Genomic DNA, 25,680 nt, shown 5'->3' with positions numbered 1-25,680 from the left:
CTGTAAAATTTCAACTATACTTGTGACCCCACTTAGTATTGGCACATTGAACCAGGTGTGTTGTGACTGGTTTGTTTTGTAATATGGAACAGTAGGAATGGTAGCCTGGGTCCTCTAGGTCATCATTGAGGGTTTTTTCAACTCTGACTTTTTAATAAAGATTTAACATCTTTCCCCTAACATCTTTAATTCTTGGAGGTTGTTTGTAAAATGGTCTTCTTTGCTGTAGAGTTCCCAATAGGTTATGGGTTTTATGTATTAGGAGATAGAATCTTAATTGGATAGGTATTTGAAAATACTCTAGGTCTGGAGTCACATAGCTCTGGATGTGTTTATCCACGTGTACATATGCTTGTACAGGTATATCCATGGGTAATAGTCCAGCTCTTAAAAATGAGTTGTCATTAGCAATTTATCAACTTTAGAATTCCATCCTTGCTGCCAGATGCCATTGTAAGTTGTAGGACAATACATCACCTGTTCACACTTCTGTGTACTGGTGATAACAAATGGCTTTTCTTTCTTCCTAATGCAAATGCAGGTTGCCATCTTTCCTCCCACCTTTCCCCACTTTTTTGGGGTGGGGGAGGGGGGGAGCATGGGGGTGTGTTTGGGTTTATTGGTGGTGTTGTTGGGGTGTTACTATTTTTTTTTAAACTCTGTGTCCTGAAAACAGTTTCCCGGTAAGTTCTAATCATGTTTATGTTTTACTTCCAGTAGGAATTGGAACTGAATTTATTCATCCACTTCTCCAAGCCTTTTGAAAAGTGACTAAATGCAACTGAGTCAGATTGTCTGTGGGTATGAAGTGGCTGGGAGAATCCAAGAACATGGTAGTGAATGGCCGGAGAAGTGGAAGCAAGTCATCTAATGACCACGCGCAGACCAAATTGCAGCATGCAGGAAAGGAGAATCCAAAGACGGGCAAAAACGGAGTTGAGAGAAGATCAAGCAGATGTATGTACATGTTTCTGCTGCTTAGTGCTGTGATTCGCTTCCTAGTTTGCAAGCCAGGCTTCTGTCTTACTTAACTCATGAGGGAGGTCTGTAGTCAGCATGGAGCTAGCATCAGAAATATCAGTTATGTATGTATTTTCTGGATGTGTTAACTCCCTTCAGGAATATAGATCTCTTCAGATCAGTTTAGAAGTAAAATAAGAATAACTGGGTATAAATCAATTTTGAACTGTTTTAATTATAAAATGCATGATTGGCACTAAGTGACAACTAGTATGATTTGAAGTGGATAACATAATTTGAAGTACTTGCGCATCTTTCAGTGAATACACTTGTAGAAGTAAACCCTGCTTTTTAATGAAGTCATATACATCCTTAGCCTTTATGGAATAATTTTAAGGAATATGGAGTTTTACTCTTGGTCTGGGATGAAGGATTAAGTGCAAATTAAAGTCCTTTATTTAGACTTTTCAGAAAATCAGATTTCAGATTTCGTTGTTTCATCACATTTATAGGTCAGAAATTTTAGAGGTAGGCATTACTGAACTGTGTAGTCTGGAAAGATGCTTGTAGTTGGGGAATGGAAGAGAGAAGGAAACGAAAATTAATTAAATCCATAAAAACATTTTAAAATACTTTCTCCCTTGACTACTACATAAATGAAAAAAGCAAGAGGGGAAAATTAACTGTGCCTCTGCTTCTTCAGGTATTTTATCATCTTCCCCAATTGTTCTGTATTTTTTGCCTCCAGCCTGTGTATCTGTCTGTCCCTCAATGTAGCTGGGCTCTGTACTGTCCCTTAAATGATACCTAATTTGTGCTTTCTTATTTGCAGGTAGCGGTGCTTCAGGATTTGAGGGTCAAAGTCGTTATGTGCCTTCCTCTGGAATGTCTGCCAAGGAACTCTGTGAAAATGATGACCTAGCAACTAGTTTGGTTCTTGATCCCTATTTAGGTTTTCAGACACACAAAATGAATACTAGGTAACTTGTCTTTATTTTTCTAGAAAAGAATTCATCTTCTTAGTTGATGTAAATCAGCAAAACCATGGAATTTCACGCATGTTTTAAGAAAGTGAAAGAATGCAAATTTGTGAGTAGCTTCCACCTTGAAATAGTGTTGCATGTGAGTCTGGAACTCAGCACTTCAAATGCAGGCTCTCACATGTTCCATCATAGGTCTTTCCATTAGTTTCGTTTATCTGTGCTGTAGAACAGGTTGGTAGTAGGCACCATTTCCTGGCTTAAACAGTTAACTAATCGTAAGTTTGAAACCAATAGTCATTTGAAATCTTTCAAAGGCAGAAGCCAGTGTTTGGTAACTTTTCTGTTTATTCCGTGTGCCTGGGTGCTTTTTTTTTCCTTCCTTACTCTTAAACATCGTAAGAAAGATGTAGCTCCTGAGCGGTTCAGTTTTGGTGCTAATTGATCTGAAGTTCTTGCAGACCCTTGCTGAAGGAATTGCTACTCAGATGTGTCTGTATGGATAAGATAAATCAATGTGCCAGCTGGAAACTTGCTTACCAGAGTTGCATCTACTTCTGCACTGTTACGCATCTGTCTGAATACTTCGGTTGTGAATTCTGTGTGGTCTTGGGGTTTAGCTTTTGTGCTTCTCCCTCTGTTACAGATGTACCACTGATGATAACTCTGTTCTATAGATCTCTGTTAAGCCTGTTTGCATACAAGATCTGTATTGATAGCTCAGTGGGGAAACTATATATAAATTATAAGTTTCTAAGGACAGGAATTGTGTGCTTATTACTGTGCAATAAGAGCTGGAGTTTCCAGGCAGCACATCATGGGAAACAGACTTTCAACCCTTCAAACTGTTGATGGGACTGTTTTTAAAGGACAGTTCACCTGTGCAGCACAGTCACATACCCACAGTATCAGTGAAGCAAATTGTATGTATGTATGTATACAACAAGCAGATTGCTTCAAAAATGACTGCTAGATGAATTGGTGTTGTCATGTTACATAAATAGTTGCTGGTATAGCCTGACAGCATCAGCATCGGGACGTGTGGTCCTAATAACTGTAAAGACTTACCCAAAGATTCTTCTTCTTTGCTGGAGAGTGCAACATCTACCTTCAAAGAAGGATGTTGGGGTTCTTCCTCTTCTCTCCATGCTATTGGTTACAATAGTACATTGTGTCCAAACATTGTCCAGGTGGATATTCTTATGGTTCAGTTTGAAGTGTCTTTGTATTTTCATCAGTAAATCAAGCTAAAAATACATGCTGAAAGGCATTTTTTGTTTTGTTGCATGAATGATAGTCTGCAGGTTATGCACAGGTAGTTAATTCTTATGCTTTTTGCTGTGGAAATGATGTATTCATTGTTTAATAGTTGGAAAAGCTACTTTCATAAATGTTGTTTTATGTCGATAGGTTGTCAACAACTAAAATACTTCTTTAATTACTATTTTGAACTAAAAGGCTCCACAAAGGCCATCATCATGTATTTCTTCCTTTCTCAGACTTGGAGAACAGTTACAGGCAGTCTTCAAGGACAGTAGTTAATAATCTTGGAGCACTATGGGAAAGACTTAGGTGAGACTTACAACTCCTACCAGATGCACACCTTTTGCCTCTTTCATATTGTCCTATTGAGAGAGTTTCTGATGTAATGAATTCAAGTCCAAGCATCAGCATAGTTCTTGTTTATCTTTTTGGTGCAGTGATGACGCTTCCTTGTTACTGTGGCTGTGATACTTAAGATGATCTTCTTCCATCCAGTAAACTGTAGTACTTCTAGAGCTCCTGAGAGCTCTAGAACTCCTTACTGTTGTTTTTATGGGAAGGTGGGGGAAAAGCAGGTGTGGAAAAAAAACTGTACTGCTTCCAAAATGCCAGATGCCAGTACCCAAATATCATGATGTAGTAGAAGTTAATATTTGCAGCTTATGTTTGGGCATCTTCTGCTTCGGTGCCTTGGAGCCATATTAGTTACATAGTTCATCTGTGGAGGTGTGCTTAAAATAAAACAGCCAGTTATGGTGGCAGGCAAAGATTTCCTGTTCCTTTGTTCTGATTTGTTTGAAGATGCCCTGTGAAAGTGTCTGTGCCACCCTTCTGCTGTGTTGGAAACACGTAAGAGGTTTGTATTTTTGCAGCCCATTGTAAGTTGATGATCACTTACTGAAATTCTCCTTCCCCTTACCTCCAAGCTTACAGCCAAGTCTGTATTTTTGTTTGTATGAGTGTCTTCTCTATAAGCACTTTTTCTACTTAATTCTTCCAGTTGAAGAGTTTGTAAATTTCATTTGTCCAGAGTATATTGATTGGAGAAAAAAAAAACCCCTCACAGTAAAGTATCTAGATTGATGTTGAAATGTCTTTGTTTTCCATCTTCTTTGTATTGAGTTAATGATCTTACGCTAGGGTGGTGACAAGAACATGACTGTTACTCTACTTGTTGTGTTTTTGTGTTTTGGTTTGGAGGTTTTTTCTGTGGTGTATAAAAATAAAGTCCTGCAGTTTGTGAACGCCCACCATCTTGGGAATAGGGCTGTTGGCTCTGTAAACTGTCAAGTCAGGAAATGTCTGAAAGAGCTGAAGACTGTTTCTCAAAAGCTTACAACTGAATCTCCTAATGTATTTGTCCAGTGTTCCTCTGAAATGTCTTCTTGTCACCAGGGATTTGAAGGACAGTATAACATGTAGTTCTGGAAATGTCCTCAGTGGCTTTACCCAAAAGCAATTTTTTTCATCCTCTTGGATTTTCAAGAGAAAGCAGGTTGTTTTCAGAGCTTTCAACCCTCTTTACAAGCCCGGTTGTCCTCCTTTCATCAAATTCGTAGCTCTTATCTCAACAGAATAGCAGGTTAGCAGTTAATAAAGGAACCCCATGTCTTAGAAAGTATGTTCTTGTCAAATACCACTATTCTAAGGGGTATTGTTGCTTCTTGTACAAATCCTGTTTTATCAGTCTTTGTTTGTTGTGGTAAAAACAAAGCTCGTTTTGCAAGCTGCACTTCCCCGGGTGGAAGGCTGACAAACACTGGAGATTGAAACTGACACTTGTAAAATGCCAAGTGAACTCTTGCATGTCTTACCGTCTCTTATTTTTGGGTGCTTTTCCCTAGGCTGAGCACTGAATCTTAAAGTCACACGCCCTAGTGGCTAATCTGCTCTTTATACTGTCTCACATACAAAGGTGTCACTGTTTAAACCTTAAGCCAGACTCTGGATCATATTGATGCTGTTACCAGTCAGTGCTGTTTCCTGGTTCCCTAAAGCACCAGCATCACGCTAGGGAATACTGGGAGCACTTCAATGTGCTTCTAAATTTGTGAGTGATTTAAGAAGTCAGATGCGTTGTGGTCTGTTTGCTGCTTTTAGTGAAGTTGCAAACTGGTGTGTGATGTGGGTGGTTTAGTTTGAGTACATAGGACTAAAGGACCAAGCTTCAAGAATTTCCATGTTTTCCATTGGAAACATTAAGTGCTTGGGAATGATGTACAGGAAGCTGTTTCTCTCAACACTGCCTCAGCAGCAGTCACTGACTTAGGTGACTGAACTTGACAGGGTACATCACTCTTTGTCCCTTAGAGTCACCACAGAGCAGAAGAGACAAGAAACACAAAGCAGTTCAATATCATTGCATTTATGAGTCTGTGCTGAATCTACTCTGCATTCTTTAGCTCATTTCAGTACAATAACTAAAGGGCTCAATATTCATCTTGAGTGAGGTCTGGAGGCTGAAAAAGTGATGTGGGTTCTGCTACATAAGATTATGTTGCCGTACAGTTCAGCTTCAGTGTTGTGGTCCTATGGAGATACTGGATTAGAGGTACGCAACTCTTACGTAGTGACAACCTGTTTCACAGTGAAGCTTTTACATTCTTCAGACCTTAGTGTCTGTGTACTTTACAAAATTGTTTTGTTGGACTTTGGCGTAAAAACTGCTTTTTCAGTTTTTTCTAGATTATTTTTACTGATAGCTTAATTCACTTAAGTACTTTGCTTGTAGTTGTCTTCCTTCACTGTGTATAATCACAGTGATTACATTGGAACCAACTGGTTTTGTTCCTAAATGTTATGGATTTAAAAAAAAAAAATCGCAACCAAAAAACCACCCTAAACAACCATGCCCTGCCCCTCAAACCAACACCCACCACCTTACTTTTACAGTTTTCTTACTTTTAGTTTCAAAAAAGTGTTACATCTTCAAAACATGGAGTGGCTTGCATCCAGTAGTCATGTTAACTGCTAAATTAAATTTACCATGTGGAGTGTCAGAATAGGATTAGAGGACAGCGTTGGGTTGTTGGTTTGGGGGGTTTCTTGTGTCCCCTTATTTATTTTTTTTAAAAAATACTTCTTTGCTAACCATATTAAAGAGAATGAAATTACGTGTCTCAGAATTTTCTTTATTCCTGTTCTTGGCTGTATTGGAATTTTGACCACACTGGTGTGTATTTAGTGTCAGTTCAAGAAATTTAAGTAATGTGGATTACTTTCTTCTTTAGAAGTGTCGTTACGAAATTTGGCTTTTAAAGAACACAAGTTCTTTTCCATGTGAAAACACTGGCAGTAAATGCAGAACAAGTTGATCATAACTTGTATAACTAGCTTTGAGGAAAAAATACTCATACTACAGGATTGGGCAGGGAGGAAGCCAAAATGCATGTTAATTAAGTACGTTGTTTATGCTTATTTTAAATAGATGATTTTCAGTTCTTGTTCTGCTGTCTTGAATGCTTAACAGGCTTGCAGTTTTAGCTTTTGTGCTCAATCTCTGGTACTAGGTGAACATAAACTTGCTGCCTTTCCACAGCTACTTAAATAGAAATACCATCCAGACAAGGTGCCTGTTGTTAAAAGGCTAATGGGTTGATTTAGTTTTGATAAATTCACTCTTCCTGATTTTCCCTAGTCAGAAGTTAAGAAACAAGGTTTGGAAGTAACTCTTTATCATGCACTGGTATGCTGTGTGGAGTTCCATACTGGATCTCTTGCAGGATCAATTTATCCTTTTTGTTCAAACTCACTGCTCTCAGTGACTGAGACTGAGCCAAGGTACTGTGCTTCTGAACTTACCAGAAACTCTCCTTTAACTTCCTTTATAGGCAAGCATCTCACTGACCTTTGGCTTTATACCTTGGAGTTCCAAGAGTCTTTAAGTACTCCTGAGGTAAGAGAAACTTGAGAGAGAAAGAGCTTTGCTTCCCCAAGCCATTTTCCTACGTCCTCCTTGTTGAGACCACATCAGTTTGCTCTTAACTGGGATGAGATCATCTTCTATCTCATTTTGAAACTGCAGTAGCCACAGTTTTATCGGATCTTGTTGACTAGGAAAAAATAAAGTGTTTTCTAGGGAAGTGTGAAAAGTTTCTGTTCAGCAGGTTGTCAGGAAGAAAGGCTGATATTATTTCTTTAGACACTGTCATAGCTGAGGTTTTCATTCTTTGCTTACTTCGAAGACCAGACTGTTTTGCAGCAGACTTCATGTCCCATGAGACCTCACCTGTGGAGCTGCTCATAGGGTGGCTCAAGGAGTCTGTGCCTGTGAGCAGATTCCAACACCAATGTGTCTTGTTCAGTGTCCATGATAGAATTTAATAAAGGTACTATTCATAGGAGGAAACCAGAAGTCTGGATAAACAATTCTGATTTTAATTGTCTCTTTGTTTAGAGACTGGGTTGGCTGGTTTGTTCTGTTGGTTTGCTTGTGCTCTCTCTTTCTCTTCTTTGAACTAGTCTCCTGTTTTACTGATACTCAAAAGACAATTTCTTTGGCTCATTTTATATGCATACATTTAGCTGTGGGGCCTTTTCAGGCTATTTTCATGGTGGAGCTCAGAAACAGTTGTGTAGACTCTTTCAGCAGGTGTGTAAGTTTTTGGGATTTTTTTTTATGTCATGCAAATGTGGAAGCCCTGTAACACCAAAGTGGTAGTATGCAAGGTTGCTTCTCAAAATCAATTGGCTTTTTGGTTGCAAAGAACTAACGAATAAACTAATCAATGATACACCTAGGAGAAGTGAAGTATCTATCAGCAGACCCCAGTTCTTAAGGAACCCTGGACTTCTAGGCTTTCTTCAGTGTCTCAAATGAGGAAAGTACCTTTTAAAGTATATATGGAGATACACCTGTGAAAGACTGAACCTTTCATGAGGAGGCTGAACTGTAGTATTCTGAATTTGCTTACAAATTTCATACGCTCTCAGTGCAATTTACATGTGCTGCTGAGCTGTGAACAACCCTCTAACTCAGGCTCAGGGTGCACAGTGTCATTCTGTTTCACCAATTTGGGAACCCTCGGAGTGAAATGTTGAACATAATGTTGGTTTCCAGCATCTTCCCATGTACTTGTGGACACTTCTTGCTTGTTTGGATTCCTCTTTATCTTTTCTCATTATCTCTGTCTTGTCACCATGTAAGAACAACATTTTGATAGAGGTGCTGCAGAGAGTCCTTGGTATTAATTTTTGAACCCCTGGGTGCAGGAAAGTCATAATCTTTGAAAAACCCAGTTCCTGTTTGAAATGCCTGACATGCAATCTAGCATTCATCTGATCTTATAATGTTTTGGGGGTTTTAAAATCTCTTCATCCCTTTCTTGTTTCCAGCCATCTTTTTGGCCTTTGCAAGGCTTGGGCATACACTATTTATTTTACTTCTTAGGAATGGTGTTACATGAGTTTCTGCTAATCACTTAATGAATTCCACCAGCAGTGTGGTGCCTGAGACAAGAACCCATAGAAACACCTGCTGAATGTGATCCATGGCGGTGTGCAAGTGACTTTCATGGGTTGGGGCCAGGTTCCAAGCTACCTAAGGTAGCTGGTCATTTAGACATCGAGTCAGCCTCTGAGAATAATGTGTTGTAAAAGACCTAAAATATGAGCATTTGAGGTTGTAAGATGTGCTTAGAATTGCTAGAAGATGTAGGGTGTTGATTCTTTTTCTGTAGGTCGTGAGAACCACTGTTAAGCTTGGCATCTGCCCTCCTTTTTCTTTCTGTATTTCTTTTCCCCACTCATGGTTCAGTTGGGATGCTGTTTTCTTTCCCACTGGTGGTTCAGTTGGGATTCTGCTTTCTTTAGCTAGCCTAGACCAAGCTTCTTGATGATAAATAAGTATGATGATGCCTATCAGCACATACATTGCCTGTCTCAGGTAGTAGTGCAATTTCAAATGTGATGGCTTTTCCACCCATCTTTGCTCCTGCAGATCACTTAGCTAAAAAATGGTGCATTTCAACATGTAAAATAAAGTGTAAGGGAGAGGGCAATCACTCATGTAGCCCAGCAAGAACAGACATAGCTGAAGACCACTTTCATTTGTAAATCCTGTGGGTTTTCCCCTCATGTAATATTTGCAGATAGAGGTGTAAGTGAAATGTTACCCTTTCATGCTTGTGCATATGGGTGTGCTCTCTACTTCTCATGGTGTAAATGCAGTTGGCTTCTTGCTGCGAAGGTTGTTTCTGATTGGAACTGAAAGTGAGTGCAAGCCCTGTTCTGAAACTAGTCAGGTTCAGTTCAGGCTATATGATTTTAAATTCCCTTCATGTATGAGGAAGCACTGTGAGTTACAACTATCAAATCTGGGCAAAGTCTTTCTGGTTTTGGGAGAGCAGAGATACTCCTGTGTGTGACTGGCAAGTTGAGGAAGACTTTGGTGTGCTGCAGAATAAAAATAATGATTGTGTCATCTCTAGTCTGAAGGGGTGTTTTCTTGCATGATAAGGTCTCATCAGTTTGTTAGGTAGTTAGCTTTTTGGGATGATGAGGTAAGTTTATTCTTTAATGAAGAATTTGATTTGAAACTTCTTGGCATGGTGTGTGCTACAGTTGTAAGCAGGCATCTGTTTCTTGACTGACTCCTGCTGTCTTGTTCAATGTCGTAGCCCAGCCAGAAGAGAACTGAAACTGATGTCTGCTCAGAACTCCTTACTGTACCATGTTCTCTGAAAGCCCACAGGTTTATGCTGATAAATTTTGCTGGATTCAAAAAGGTCTAAAAGGTTGCTTAGTTACTATGTCACAAGGAAGCTTTTCAGATGGAGAATTCAGAGTTTTATAAAAGCAGTAGCATGAATGCTGATAACCTGCTGAAAGTGATTCTGCTGTTAGCAGGTCTGTCTTCATTGTATCAGGAGCATAAATAAAGCATCTTCCTTCTAACAAAGGAAATCAAATCCTCATCATTGTTACTTATTTCTGGTTAGACTCTTAGTATTTTAAAAAGCGAAACAAAATTGGGAAGTAACACTTTCTTGTTTCCTTTATACAAGTTGTATGGAAGAACCAAATCTTAGGTGGTCATTTAAAAAGAAGTTACTTGCAACATTCAGTGTTCTAAGGTGACAATAAGTCCATTCACTTAGCAGTTTAAAAACAGCGTATCAGTGAGGAAGTTGATGGAAGTTTCCTTCCACCAGCTTCAATAATTTTTTTTCCCCCTTGTTTATTTTTGTACTGAAATACAGATTTCATTTGGCAAGTAAGAGGAAATAAAATCAGCATAGTAATGCACTTGCAGCAACAAGTAACAGGACTTACTCTTAGACATTTGCTCAGAAGCTCTTAGGTTGTTTAGCGCTTTTGTCAAATGCTGTGTAAGCAAAACATGCGAGCTGTAAAAAGAGCTGCAGAAAACTCTTCCTCATGATCCTGGGAAATTTTTACCTGTGTGAAGAGTCTTCTGGGGCGTGGCATATATTTAAGAATACCCACACCCCACCTCTGCCCCAAAGCAGAGCATATAGGGGTATGTGCTCAGTCAGAGGCAATTTATAGGGATTTGGCATAATCTCTAACTAAGTGCTGCTTTCTCGTGGTGGTTTTGCAGCTCAAAAATGGAGCTTCCACTTCTGGCAGTCATGCAGGTTTTTTCTGTTACTTTTTCCCACAGACGATATGAAGGGTAGTTTTTCTTAAATCTCAAGTTTTTGGAAGAAGGCGGAATTCTCTGCTAATGTATAGGTGTTCGTTTTCATATTTACATGCCCAAGATTTCCTGTTTGGGGGGAAAACTTCTTATGATTGCACTAACTTGTGGAACCTTAATCTTCCACAGATGTAGTATCTCTGCCACGTGTTAGTATTTGTAGATACTTCTTGTGTTGTCATTAAGAGTTGTATTTTATATGAATGAATGTTAAGTTTGCGATCCACATAATCCCCTGTAGTGAATTTATCAATATAATAAGGCTTTGGGTTTGGCAAAAGTTGGTTCAGTGTCTTTATGCAGGTAGTTAAATGTTTATATGGGTAGCAGAAGAACTGTGTGCTGCGAGTAACTGAGGAAGGCTTGAGAATGACTGATGGTGGACTGGAATAGCTTTATTTTTTCTTTCAGATTTCGACCTATTAAAGGAAGGCAAGAAGAACTCAAAGAGGTGATTGAACGTTTTAAGAAAGATGAGCACTTAGAAAAAGCCTTCAAGTCCTTGACGTCAGGTGACTGGGCCCGGCACTATTTTCTTAACAAGAACAAAATGCAGGAAAGGTTATTCAAGGAACATGTAGGTGTATTTGTAATTAATGTGCTTTTTTAGATGGTTGAAAGGCAAAGAAAACATAAACATTTCTTAAGAATGTAGCAATAGTAAAGCAATCGAGTGTTTTATGTTGTTTTGTTGTTTTTTAAGAGAAACTTCCTTTATTTTTTAAAGCCTAACTAGACACACCCTCCTTTTTTTTTTTTTTTTTTTTTTTTTTTTTTTTTTTTTTTGGTTAACTTTCATTGCCTTTTATTAATAGTGTAGAAAAGAAGGGTTTTTTCCCCGTGTATTTGTACTGTGGTTTGGTTGGGGGTTTTTGTTTGTTTGGGGGGCTTGGGGGTTTGTTTTAGTTCTTTTTTTACTCACAGCTCTTGTAAATCAAAGTGGGTGACCAAAGAAGGTAAAGGAAAAGGGAGTAGCCTTGTTACATCAAAGTACCTCAGTTGTTTTGGGTATAGGGGCTTTCTGTAGCAGTGTTATTCCTCCTCCACTTCCCACACCCCAAATCCATTTTGTATGTAGCATAAAGGTTGTTGATTTTCAAAGTTCAAAGCAAAAAAATCATAGTATTGTTTACTTAACAAAAAAAAAGACACTTTTTCGGGAATGAGTCTGTTGTTTCCAGGTACAACCAAAAGGAATGTGGCCTACTTTAAAATGCACCAAATCTAGTAACGCAGTAAAAAGTTAGCAGACAAAGTTCTACTTTGTCAAAGTGGTTCTTTGAATAACACAATCACACTTCAACTAAAAAAAAAATAATTCAACAGTCCTTGAATTCAGCATCTAGGTTTGTTGTGGAAGTAGTATCTTTTTTCAGAATTTCAAATAATAAAATGGATTCCTATAGATTATTAGGCCTCACTGGTTCTTAAAGATGAGAGATAGCTTGAATGCAACTATTCAGTGATTTTAAGAAAAAAATTACCCATTTTCATTAGTTGGACCAATTTTGTACCACTTAAGGTATATTTAATTTTCTTAAACTCTTCGGATAATCACATTACCCATGTGAGGATTCCTGCAAGTCACTGTGAAGAAGTAAGATCAACATAATACATACAGCTAAAACATATAGAAACGCGTTTCAGCAGACAGTATCCCACTCCAGTATCCATTTTGTATGTGTTTTTGTACAGTTCACTTTCATTATTTTTATAAGAAGTTCCTCACTGCTTTTGTTTTGCCTGTAACAGACAAATACTGGGTTTTTTCATTGCAGGTATTTATTTATTTACGAATGTTTGCAACTGACAGTGGGTTTGAGATACTGCCTTGTAATCGGTATTCTTCTGAGCAAAACGGAGCCAAAATTGTTGCAACGAAAGAATGGTAAGAAATACAGTTCACTGTTGCATTCTGTTTCTGTCAATAATTTTGAAAGAATCTAAAAAAATATATTAAAAAGTGATTTAGAATTAAAACTGCAACCAGTGAAAGAGATAGCAAAAACAGAGAGAAAACTCAATTTGCAAGTAACAATACAAAACTAAGTACTTAATGCAGGATCCATGGCTCTGGAAGATATTCCTTTCTATATTTGGGCATATGCATGTAGTGTTCATTATGCATTTTTTTTTTTTAATCTTATTTTCAGTCAGATTATTGTTTTTCTTTACTCGAGAGTTGTGAGTAACACGACATTCTGGCAGATTTGTTATACAGCAAATAATTGTGGGGGAAATTAGTTTTTTGGCTTTTTTAAACAGGTGTTATTTGCACATTTTGATTGTGCAAGATAAATCTCTCCTGGAAACACAAGGCTGGAACCCCACTGTATTTCCCCATCTCATTTTTGGCACATCTGAGTTTCATTAGAAGCGTATGTGTGGCAGTACCAGCAGATTCTGACTTAATTCAGATTTTAAAATCAGTTCAAGTGTACACACCAATTGTATGAGCTTTGCTTTGTGGCAGTACCCATTCGCACCAGCACATCTGAGGTGAGGAAATGCTGTTACGTTCACATTGAAATTGAGTGGCTGGGCACCCTGCTGGTGGCAACACAACCTCCACGTGTTGCAGAGAAAGGTTTAAATAGGCTGAGGCCAGTTTCCAGCTCTTCATGACCAGAGCTGAAAGTTCCACAATCATGATCAAACCCAAAAAATACTGATTGGGGGTTTTTCCTTGTTGGTGTTTTGTTTTGTTTTTTTTTAATTCACCTCTTGGCTGATTCTTTGGGGTAGAAGCTTTGCATGTAGGTGTGTTGAAAACAGATTAAGTTTTCATGCTCAAAATTTTGAGTGGCCTGAGAGGTGAGCAAGACAGGAGAGCTGCTTCTCAACCCTGCTAGTACCTGGAAAACTGTTGAGACTCAAAACTGCTGAGAGTTCTCAGCATTCTCAATTGTCAAAGGAGAATTTTGCACTTAGAAGGCTTCACTTCTATTTTGTGTCCTTTGTGTACCTTTAGCATCTCCGTATTCATTACTGTGTCAGAGTAATCTGGCCAAAATACGGAATGGCCACTCTGAAGAGCAGTGGAAACAACGCCCATGTAAGAAAATGGAAGCTCTGCGCTTCTACTAAGCTGAGCATTCAGTGCCTCTGCACTGCTCTATTCACGATGGCACATCAGCTGTCTGCACACAAAGGCTTCGTGGTTTTGTTGATTTTTGTAGGTGTCTGTCATTCCCCCTCCTCACTCTATTTCAAGGACCAGCTTCATGCTGAAGGAAAACATCTTGCATCCAGCCTTTCTTTGAGTCATTACTGGGCCTCGCTTAAAAAGCCATGGAGCTCTAAGCATTTTCATTATACTGGATTTTCCTGGCCATGGGAAGAAGTATAGGAAACACAAGCAAGAGCAGCTGGACGAAGTCAAAATTTCTTAAGTGATGATGGGGAGGGAGTGTACACAAATGAAAAGATCTTGCTTTTGGTTTTAACAATTGCAGAAGCTGAAGTAATCAGCTCTTGCAATTTCTTGCCTACAGTCTCAGGAAATTGTAGAAACAATGGTGGTAATTGTTTCTGATGTCAGATTTGATGTAATTGATTCTATAACAACTTTTCTTTCTGTGAAATTATTTTGTAATTTTGGCACACATTGTCTTATTTCTGCTACTCTTTTTACATTAAAGGAAACGAAATGATAAAATAGAATTACTTGTGGGCTGTATTGCTGAACTATCAGAAATGGAAGAAAACATGCTGCTGAGGCATGGGGAAAATGACTTCAGTGTCATGTATTCCACACGAAAAAACTGTGCACAACTATGGCTTGGTCCTGCTGCATTTATCAATCATGGTGAGTAGTAAGTATAGGAAGCATGTTGAAGGGCATAAGAAATTCAGAAGTGTTGTATGTGAGCTGAACAGCACAGGAACTTGGAGAAAAATGTCTGAATCTTGCATACTGTATTACTGTAGAACAAAATCTTATTGGGATTTTCCCAGCCAGAGCTGATCAGCTGTGAAACTCGGAGAAGGTTCTAGGAAGTGATGCCCTCTTCCTTGAAAGAGACTTTGGAACTGGCAGCTAAATTAGTAGAGCATATTGTGGGTTACCTTGAATTGTCTGTGAACTCAGTCAACAGTAACATCTTCATTAGGTGAACTTACGGCTCTTTAACCTTTTGCACAGAAGCTTAGCTGATTCTGTTGCATTTGTGTGCCAAAGAAAGAGCAGGTAGGATTTCAGATAAAGCTGTTTACCCTGAAGAGGAGGGAAACTGGACATTTGTGATGGCACAGGGAAGAGGTCAGAAACCCAGCTGTACCAGAGCAGGTATCTTTTGATGTATGGCTTTGTGCAATACTAACTTAACTCCCAGTATTTAGCTGAGATTCTGCAGTTACTGAAGTCAGAGTGAATCCTTACTTTAGATATCTGCAACTATTCATGTTTCAGGTCTTATCCACAGTTAATTGACTTTATGTTTTGGACCTTTTTCAGATTGCAGACCTAACTGTAAGGTAAGCAAGAAATTAAAAATAAATAAAGTACCCCACTTTTTTTTTTTTCTTTGTCCTTCCAACTTTTCTTCCCCAACTGTTTTACTTTTTTTCCTTACTCAGATACTGTGCAGCCTTAATGATTAACCCTTTTTTTCCCTTCCTGTCATCTCCTTCCCCAGTTTGTATCAACGGGCAGAGATACAGCATGTGTGAAAGCTCTAAGAGATATTGAACCTGGAGAAGAAATCTCCTGTTACTACGGAGATGGGTTTTTTGGAGAAAATAATGAATACTGCGAATGTTACACCTGTGAAAGGTATGTATTGATGTAAATAGCTTTCAAATGGAATTCGGCATATTCATGATCTATTTTGTGAAACTGAACGTCCTTGATTATGAGTACGCAGATCTTTGGACACAAAATAATTGCTTCCTACCTGTTTGCTATAATGATTCTTCTGTGTTGTTACAGAATGGTGATGATTCCTGAGAACTCTGTGTTCTCTTAATCTTTTGATTCTCTGTTCTGGAGATTAGCCCAAAATGAGACAAAACAGAACAAATCAGGGGTGTAGGTTCTTAAAAATATTTGTACTGAATAAAGTAGAATTGGAAGGAAAAGCAATTACAGCTTCTACAGGACCATTGTGAACTGATCCCCAACTTTTGCTCTTTTTTGCACTAGACAAAGCAAATTCCATTAATGTTTTATATGTGGACCTGAAGTTCTCTTCTGCTGGGAATGGGAAAAGTACCCGGTGTTGTTAGAACTTGGGGGGTTGTGTATTTGTAAATATCTACTGATTTGGATAGTATTTGCCTCTATCTGTCCATCATTCAACAGCAGCAAAGTTGTTCTATTTGTTTTTTACCTGTGCTGTCCCAACCTGGTTTCTTCACAAAATCAGTTGAAAGAATTCCATAGTTGTTTTTTGCCATGTTGAAATTTCTGTTCACTGTGTGCAGGGAGGCTCAGCATCATCTCAGAGAGCTTCACCCAGTTCCAAGAGGAGCTGCACAGAACTCACTGTTCTCTTTGATCTAACTGTAGGAAGAAAAACCCTATAAAGGACCAAATACTGTTTATATTGAGAGATAGCTTAGTGCACCTACATATAAATAGTTCAATAATCCTGCTTTCATTTTTACTGGCTACTTTGATTACTAAAAAGTCTTGCAATTAAAGGGAAAACCATCTGGTGTGGACCTCTAAGCTCACATGATATTGGTAGGTCATTCCAAGTGAAGGATGCATTCTCAGACTTTATCTCGAGAGCTGCTAGTAAAAGTGTGCTTCAGTCATGGGAACTGTTAAGTGTTGGATAAATGGGCACCAGAATTGTTCCTCCCTTGTTACACAAAGTGATGTGGCGTTTTGCTCAAGTTCTTTTGATCATTGATTTTAGTGTAATATGGACATGCTTTCTTTTTCAGGACAAACGAGTTTTATGTGTCTGAACATTTTCATTAACTTGTCATTTTTGTATATTAAGTACAGGAAAATGTTACCTTTTAAAGCTAATGTTTGGGTAATTCTAACTTTAGGAATCTGCTTTTCAGTTACAAGACTGTGGTAGAAGCAGTCAAATATATAAGATGCTGTTCTGGGGGCTGTTAGTAAGGACTCATTCTTTCTTGTTTCAAGACTGATGAGACAACAGTCACTTTATACACTACCAAAAAAAATCATATTTAAGTGTCTCAATTTTAACTGCTGTAAAGAGTGTTAATTTGCAATGTTAAAATGGTAGGATCTTCTTCTAAGGATCTGTGGGTATGTTTGGAGCAGTGGGAGATTTGGCACTCTACAATTTCTTTCAAGCCTCCAAAAGTCATCACCAGGAAGATTTGCATCTCTCTGCATATATCCATGTACTCTTCCTAGGTGATCCTGCTGTTCTTGCTGGCCAACTGAGACATTAGGCACCCAAGATGACAGGTAGAAGACAACCCACAAAATGCTAACCAGTTCTGTGGCTATTGGTATCATTGATCCAGATGTACTTGGGATCCAAACTACTGTACATGAAACAAAGTTCTAAGTTTACATTAAGATTTATTAATACCTTGTGTCCTCTTTTTATTTATAGACGTGGAACTGGTGCTTTTAAATCAAGAGTGGGATTGCCAGCACCTACTCCTGTGATTAACAGTAAATACGGACTGAGAGAAACAGACAAACGATTGAACAGACTTAAAAAGTTGGGTGACAGCAGCAAGAATTCCGACAGCCAGTCCGTCAGCTCTAACACTGATGCAGATACCACTCAGGAAAAAGGTAATGCAAGTAAGTAAGGGGAAGAGCTTGGAGTCATTAAAGGCTTCACAAAAACATGGAAAACTTTCACTGTGATGGAATTCCTCTCCTAGTGTTGAGATGCTTCTCAGATACTGGTTGTTAAAACTAATTTATTCAGGAATCTGAAGGCAATTTAAACAACAAATTCATGGTTTCCCACAAATGTTTGAAGAACAATAGGTGGTATGTTCTTCTTTTGTTTTCTTTTTTTTAATATCAAAAGCAAATATTTATAAACATGTCAGTTAAAGTCTTGCCAATAATTTCTGTATTTCAAAATACAGTAAAATACCACAGGCAGTAGTGTGGTTTAGGAAAGAAAACTTACATAGGTTGAATTCTTAGGAAAAGAATTTTTAAATAAATACTCTTAGTAGATATTATTAAACAAATAGTTGTTTCTTTTAGAAGTCTTCTAAATTGGGCAGCTCTTTCCTTTCCACATTCAGAATTGATAGTTCAGGCACCTCTTGTGTAGTGAAAGTGCACAGTTAGGCATTTCAGAAGAAATTGGAAGGGATTTTTGTTTGTAATCTTCCTGCAAGACTTCTCTCCATGGAGTAGTGAGTATGATTGATTTGCTTTCCCCACTTCCCCACCTCTGCCACCCTCAGTATGGGCATCATACAAATAGTTTAAACTTAGATTTAACTGGTAAACAGGTTTGGAGGTACATAAAATACTGCAGTTCCATCTGTCTCCTGTTTGCTGCTGTGATACTAAAAAATGAAACACAAAAGCAGAACATAAAAACCCAACCAACCAACAAAAAAAAAAAACCTAAAAATGTCCCCAAATCTTTTTATGGTCTCTAATTACCAGTATTTAGAGTTGCACCTCTGTTGAGCAGACAAAACTCCTTTGCTTGCCACAGTAGGCGGTAGTTCCACCTGAAACTAAAACCATTACATTAGATAAGGTGTCTGGGGTTTTTTCCTCCTTCTCTAGGAAAAAAAAAATCTTGGAGATAATATTAGATCAGGCCGATCCTCAGATTTTGCTGGAATAATACTCAGCAAAAGCTGTGGATAATGTCAAATACATATTTTTTTTAAATTGATAGAAGAAAAAGTTCAGTAAAAACCCAACTTGGTATATGGGGGATAGTGAGGAGAAGTGTACCTGGAAATGTTGATGTACTTGTGGCCTGTTTGGCAATTCCTTTCAGGTGTTGAGTTGCAAGTTAAGCAGTCTCATTCCTTACTACATACTGTCTATCCTGTTCCATGGATTTCTCTGAAGTGCTCCAAATAAATAAAATAACTGCAGTATTTGGGAGTGGGAAATTCAGGATATAGCAGTGTCATAACAAAACCACTTTTTTCTTTTCCAGCTAACAGAAAATCTTCAATTGGCGTAAAAAAGAACAGCAAAAATAGAACATTAACCAGACAGTCTATATCAAGAATTCCAGCATCATCAAATTCTACCTCATCTAAACTAACTCATATAAATAATTCCAGGGTACCAAAGAGACTGAAAAAGCCTGCAAAGCCTTTACTTTCAAAGATAAAGTTGAGAAATCAGTGCAAAAGGCCAGAGCAAAAGAATGCTTCTCGAAAGCTTGAAATGGGAAATTTAGTTCTCAAAGAGCCTAAAGTAGTTTTGTATAAAAACTTGCCCATTAAAAAGGATAAAGAATTGGAGGGACCAGTCAAAGTTGCAGTCTCTAGCGGATGCTTAACGAGGCATGCAGCGAGAGAACATAAACTGAATTCTGTGAAAGGTGCTCATGAGCATGGTGATATTGCACCCTGCACATACATCACGAGGAGGTCGATGAGAACAAGGATGAGTTTGAAGGAGACCTCTGACACAAAGCTTGAACCAAATACGTTGGATAGCTATAAGAGTAACTTGACTGGAACACAATCGGACATTGCAGAGCAGCAGTCTCGTGTGTTAAACGACAACGATGTGGCTCATGGACCATCACATAAAGGGGAGGGTCGGTGCCAGAGAAATGACGCAGGCACATCAAAAAAGAAATCTCGACAAGGAAAGCTTGTGAAACCATCTTCAAAAACAGAGGAAACTGATACTATGCACAACACGCCTGTGAAAGATGAAGTACCAGATTTGATTAGTTCTCATTCAGAACTCGAAGAGAAAAACCACGTGGTGGACACACCTGTTGGCTTTAAAGACTGTATCCCTGGATCTGGTGGCTGCTCTCTAACAACTGACAATTTTAAAGCAAAAGACAGCTTTAGAACTGCAAAAAGTAAAAAGAAAAGACGAATCACAAGGTATGATGCACAACTTATCCTTGAAAATAGCTCTGGGATCCCTAAACTGACTCTTCGTAGGCGCCATGATAGCAGTAGCAAGGCAAATGATCAGGAGAGTGATGGAATGAATTCTTCAAAAATAAGCATAAAATTAAGTAAAGACCATGAAAAAGATAATAATTTATATGTAGCAAAGCTAAATAATGGGTTTAACTCAGGATCAGGCAATAGTTCAACAAAATTAAAAATACAGCTAAAACGAGAGGAAGAAAACAGAGGGACATACCCTGAGGACCTTCATGAAAATGGTGTGTGTTGTAGTGAAACTCTCTCCCTTTTGGAGTCAAGAATGGAAGTAGATGATTATGGTCACTATGAAGAGGAAACAGCAGATGAATCTTCATCAGAAGAGGACGATGAAGAGGAAGATGACTATGATGATGAATTTGATGACTTTATTCCTCTTCCTCCAGCGAAGAGATTAAGGCTTATTGTTGGCAAGGATTCAATAGATATTGATATTTCTTCCAGGAGGAGAGAAGATCAGTCTTTAAGGCTCAATGCATAAGCTTATAGGTCTTAAACTGACCTGGATGTCATTTTTTAAAAAAAAAAAAAATTAAAAAAATAATAATAATAAAAAACCCAACAAAAATTCCATTTGATTATTCCTCAACTAAAGAACTCTCTGAAAAACTTAGTGGCAGCACTTCTTTATTCACCTATCAACGTAATATTGTAGAAAGTGTACAGCATACTGACTCAAGTTCTTAAGTCTGATTTGTGCAGATTTTTATTGTACTTTTTAATAGCCTTCTTATGTGCAATTCCAAGTTAGAGGTAATGCTCTGTTGTAAAATAAAGGCTCAAGCAAAGTTATGAAATTGCATCAGATCTTTCCATGCAGGACAATGAGAATACAGTGTGGCTACAGAATTATTTTTGATCAGTAGGAGCGTTAGTTTGCTCTTACAATATTTGACTAAACAATTTACAAAATCATAGTAGCAGCATATTAAGGTTTTCTAGTATATGTTAATATCACCAGCAATGATCTACAGCTTTCCGATTTATTTGCTAGATGGTTTTTCCCCCTTGGAGTTTGTCAGTTTTAACACTGTATGCTGTCCCAGACGTACTGTTTGTGGCCTTTGTTATAGTAGCAAACCGTTGGTTGGAAGTCAAATTGATTTCTTTAAAAAAAGAGAAAAAAAATATGAAAAGGTGTTGACAATTTGCTGACTTTTTAGTACATTATATGTACAAGGGTAGCAGTATGCAGAATAAAGTTTGGATATGGTGTATTTATTGCTTGTTACGTAAATTAAACACCTTGTATTTAACACTTTTCAATACTTTTAGATAAAATTGTTCTTTGCAAGAATGATTGGTGCTTATTTTTTCAAGAATTTGCTGTGAAATAATGTGATTACGACGGGCAACATTTATCCAATGAACTGCAGCTATCCTAAATTGGTTCTTCATATTTTTCTGTTGCACTTGTAAAATGCTACAAGGAATTTAAAGAAAAATCTATTCACTTTAACTTATGATAGTTTTATCAAATTAAAAACAACTAAGTCACAGCTTTTGTTCTGTGGTAACCTATGAATTGTTTGTCTTTTAAGAACCAGTTGTAAAAGACTGAAAAAATATGTATATGTTGTAAATATTTGTGTGTTGTGAGAAATTTTGTCATAAGAAATTGAGATAACTTGCCAGAAGGGTTTTTAAGTTTAGAAATACATCCATGCCAATAAAATAGGAAACTGTAAACCTAGTTTTAAACTCTGCATCAGTTGGAGTTCTTTGCTCATACATAGTTCACTTAATACTTCAGAGTCTGCTTTATAACAATGAAGAGCATCAGGGCGATCTTTGGCTCTTTGGTTTTTAATAAAAGAATGTTAGGAAACTTCTGGGCACAATGGATTGTTTGTATGTATTAATCAGCTTGTTTCTAAGCCATTTCTTTCAAACAGGTCTGAAATGTCAGAGCTGACATAACTGTATATTGCTTTGGTCTATGGTATTTGTGTTTCTACTCAACTGTGCAGTAAGGTTTCAAGTTTTTCTATCTAGGGGTGTAGAAACACAAGTTTCATCCTAAAACAGGTGGTGTTGGGTCGGCTGAATCTACTGTTGGCTGCTCAGGATTTTTATATCAAGTCCAACTTTATCTCCCCTACCAATAAAGAGCTTGAGTTACATGATCACTTTGTTACCCAGTGGTGAAAGCATTAGTGAAGAGAATTAAGTGTAAAATTCAATCTAATACTTGTAACTTCATCAGTCTCTGGGAAAGGCCCTGTGTCGTGCCAGAGTGTGCATGATTTTAGAACATGGGTGGGTCTGTCTATGCAGTCCATGGCTCATCCTGTCAGATCTTGGCCTTCAAGGGGAAGGATACATGAACGCTTTGATGAGTGTGCACACAGCTGTGGTGGCTTATCTTGTGGGGTCTCTAATTGTACTCTTACCATAAAATAGGTTAAAGGAGAGAGAGATAGAGAGAGATGGGTTATTAAGGGCTTGCTTTGAAGTAGGAAGTGTCCAGGAAACAGCTGATGACAAATGACACTAATACAGCTCTTTCTTCCAGAATTCACAGGCATTGTCACTGGGTGCTGTGCCCTACAAGCATGTGTGGCTCTACCAGCGAAAGCTGAACAGTCTCTGCACTTTTTACTTACAGCCCTTCTGTGTCCCTGCTGCTCCTGCTTGCAGGTTCATACTCAATGCTCCTCTGGCAGCCTCAGTGGTTGTAGTTGGGGGGGGGGGGGGTTGGTTTGCAGAAATGTCACTCACCTGAGCATGTGAGGGAAAGGAGGTCAATGCAGCAAATAAACATTGCCCATCATTGTAAGTATTTATGACCAGTGTGCTTGAGAGCAGGGTTAGAGCTTGCTAAACCAGCATCAAGCAAGGAGAGCAGATGATAAAATAGGGAAGAAATTGTAAGTGGATCCTGCCCTTAGAAGGAGAAGCTCTTTTCCTGGAGTGGATGATCCTCCTAACTCATCGTTTGGCCAACCTCTTAATGAGAGCTGCTTTCCTTTTCCTTTACTGTGAAGATAAGTACAAGTCACTCTTTGGGGATCAGGATCTCTGGATTGGTCTTGTTCATTGAACAGCCTTCTTGTCTTGGAGAATCTGGAACAAAGCTCCTAGTCCTTTCCATGGCCATGTCCAGCTATACCACAGATGTTTGTGGTACAGATACCTTGAAAACAATGAAATGTGTTCCCCCAAGTTGGGCAGGTAGGCAGGGCTTCCACAACCCCAGTTGTGCCCCCTTCCCATGACACAGGAAGTGGGCATTTTTCTTTCATCATCTATCTGTGAATTGGCAGATCTCAATGTTTCCATAATCTTAGGGGAAAGTGGGTGTTTGTCTGAGAACCTGAGAGCCTGGCCATGTTTCTTGTCCAGATTGCAAAGCGTTGTGGAGCTCATACTGATTTGACTGTCAGGGACCCTGTCTAGCCTTGATGTCTCCTTGTCCAAGATACTGGTAAGAAAAGATGCCACAGCTGAGTAGGTTTGAGGTGACCACAGCACTTTTTAGCAGGCTGAAGAACTGGAGGAAGTGTATTATGGATGGGCTTTGCCAGCTCGTTGTGTGTTATGTGTAACGGGTTGTTGGGCTACAAAGGAAACATCCCAACCACTATGAAAATGGCAGGCTGGCTGCAGATTTGGGAGCATTCTTTCGTGTGCAGTTACACTGCCAACCCCTCACATACCCAAAGTATGTTCGTGTCTGCTTTTGGCTGGGATTTTTTTCTGGTTTTTGTGCATTTTACCTTACCCAACACTGCCAGTTTACCTTCTTTCAAATCGGCTCAGAAGCAGAATTTCTTTGCTCCCCATAATTGTATGTTTGGTTGCCTTTTTAGAATGAACGGTTGAAGACTTGGGAGCTGTGCAGAATGAGACCTATTGAAAATTAAAATCAGCTAAGTTTGCATTCTATCTTGTAGTATCATGCCTTTTCCTAAATCCCCCTCCCCAGTGAGTATTCTCTTGTTTGGACTGGGTTTTAAGTAGGCCTTGCATAATCTCTGTTGCCCCTTCTGAAACTTGACTTCACAAAGTAAGGAGGTTATGGTGTGTTGTTCTTTAGCAGTACTGCATGGCAGCAACAGTGACATTTGTTCTTTTTTGCCTGCTATAGCTCCTGCTTTTTGCCAGCCAAGGGAACTTCTGTGGCAGTTGTGCTTGAATTCACATACCTTATTTACAAATATTTTTCAAATATTTTTATTATTGCATAGTATGCAGGTTGTTTCAGTGTTACTTCTTCTCCCCACTGTACTTTTACTTGGATTCATCCTTGGAAGAAATTTGATCACAATAGTTCCTGCTGCAGAAGCTTAGGTGGTGGTGGTGTTGGAGACCTTCCTGTTGCATGTGCAGGTATCTCAGTGCTGAAACAGGTATGGTGCCAGTGAAACAGTGTTGCTTGGGAATGGCTTTAGCTTAATAAGCAGAGATTGGTGTGTTTGATAGGGAGTTTCAGTCAAGTGTGGAGCTCTCCATGGATCCAACAAACCATACGTTTTTCCACTGGTGCTTTATGATGTCATCAGAAGTCAGCTCTATTTCCTAATTAGATTTTTAGTCCTTTTTTTTGCTTCAGTCCCCATTCATTTAAGAGTTGGATTCAGTGATCCTTTTGGGTCCCTTCCAACTCAGAATATTCTGTGATTCTGTGTAATTACCATGTTTGGCCACACTACAACAGAATTGGTGGTAAATTGGTAGATACAATAAAATGTGGCCAGCAGGTCAAGGGAGTGATTCTGGCCCTACTGTGCTGTCATAAGATCCCACCTGGACTGCTGTGTCCAGGTCTGGAGTGCTAAGCACAGGAAAAACATGTGTGGCGTGGGTCCAGAGGAGGGGCACAGAGATGGTCAGAGGGCTGGAGCATCCTACACTCCATGAGGCTAGAGGCTGAGAGACTATGAGGACAGGCTGAGGAAACTGGGATTGTTCAGCTTGGAGAAGGCCCCACAGAGACCTTAGAGCACCTTCCAGCACTGAAAGGAGGCCTACAGGAAGGCTCGAGAGGGACTTTTCACAAGTGATAGGACAAGGGGCAATGGCTATAAACTGCAAGACGGTAGGTTTAGATTACATTTTAGGAAGAAATTCTTTACTGTGGAGGTTGTGAGACACTGGATCAAGTTGCCCAAAGAAGTTATGAATGCCCTATCCCTGTCAATGTTCAAGGCCAGGCTGGATGGGGCTCTGAGCAACTTGGTCTAGTGGAAGGTGTCCCTGTCCACAGGACTGCTGGAGAGTTCAGGGCTACCAAAATCTCTTGGATTGTACTGAATACCAGGACAGAAGGGTAGTCTTTCCAGATCAAGAGATTGAAGTCCTCTTCTGTAGCCCAAGTGCAAGACCCACTGAAAATGTTCCAGAGCCAAAGATTAGCCACAGACCATCCAGTCACAGTAGGCAACAGTCCAGAAGGGATTACCTTCCCGTAACACCAACTCACTAATGCTTCAGCAGACAACACTTCCCAACTTCAGGAGTAACGGCAAACTTTGAGATCTAGCCTTGGGTATGCCCTCATTGTTAAAGAAACTCTCCTGTTGGACCCTGCTGATGCCAGGACCTGTTTGGTCTGAGCCATTCTGGCTTTGCTCTGATGACAAAGTGTGTCACGAGGGACTGGACATGCAGGACTTCCAGAGACTTGAAGAGGGGGAAATGCCAAGAGGGAAAAGCTATGAGGGGTGTTTGGTAGAAAGTGCTGTCAGTGAGAACACAGAGGTTAGGTAAGGGATGAGCTGATCTCTGTCTCATGCCTGC

The 25,680-nt window shown here is 39.0% G+C and overlaps 1 protein-coding gene across 4 annotated transcripts in view; it reads left to right on the top strand.

The window, feature by feature from the left end:
• Nucleotides 1-22,031, top strand: part of KMT5B (lysine methyltransferase 5B) — a 28,587-nt gene extending 6,556 nt beyond the window's left edge. Inside the window, exons 2-10 of one of the 4 annotated variants that reach the window (XM_082284083.1) lie at nucleotides 721-957; nucleotides 1,793-1,940; nucleotides 11,275-11,440; nucleotides 12,642-12,751; nucleotides 14,505-14,671; nucleotides 15,320-15,339; nucleotides 15,501-15,637; nucleotides 17,412-17,599; nucleotides 18,954-22,031. In XM_082284083.1, coding sequence (XP_082140209.1) covers nucleotides 804-957; nucleotides 1,793-1,940; nucleotides 11,275-11,440; nucleotides 12,642-12,751; nucleotides 14,505-14,671; nucleotides 15,320-15,339; nucleotides 15,501-15,637; nucleotides 17,412-17,599; nucleotides 18,954-20,419 — 2,556 coding nt within the window. In that variant the 5' untranslated portion in view covers nucleotides 721-803 and the 3' untranslated portion in view covers nucleotides 20,420-22,031. Of the gene's footprint in view, nucleotides 1-717; nucleotides 958-1,792; nucleotides 1,941-11,274; nucleotides 11,441-12,641; nucleotides 12,752-14,504; nucleotides 14,672-15,319; nucleotides 15,340-15,500; nucleotides 15,638-17,411; nucleotides 17,609-18,953 lie in introns of those variants that run through there. The other 3 variants (XM_082284081.1, XM_082284082.1, XM_082284084.1) reach the window with 3 other exon arrangements.
• Nucleotides 22,032-25,680: the final 3,649 nt, after the last annotated feature.

This window comes from Coloeus monedula, assembly GCF_965178545.1.
Source record: "Coloeus monedula genome assembly, chromosome: 6".
Classification (NCBI taxonomy): domain Eukaryota; kingdom Metazoa; phylum Chordata; class Aves; order Passeriformes; family Corvidae; genus Coloeus; species Coloeus monedula.
The sequence above is the reverse complement of the archived record's forward strand: the minus strand, read 5'-3'. Positions and strand labels throughout refer to the sequence as shown.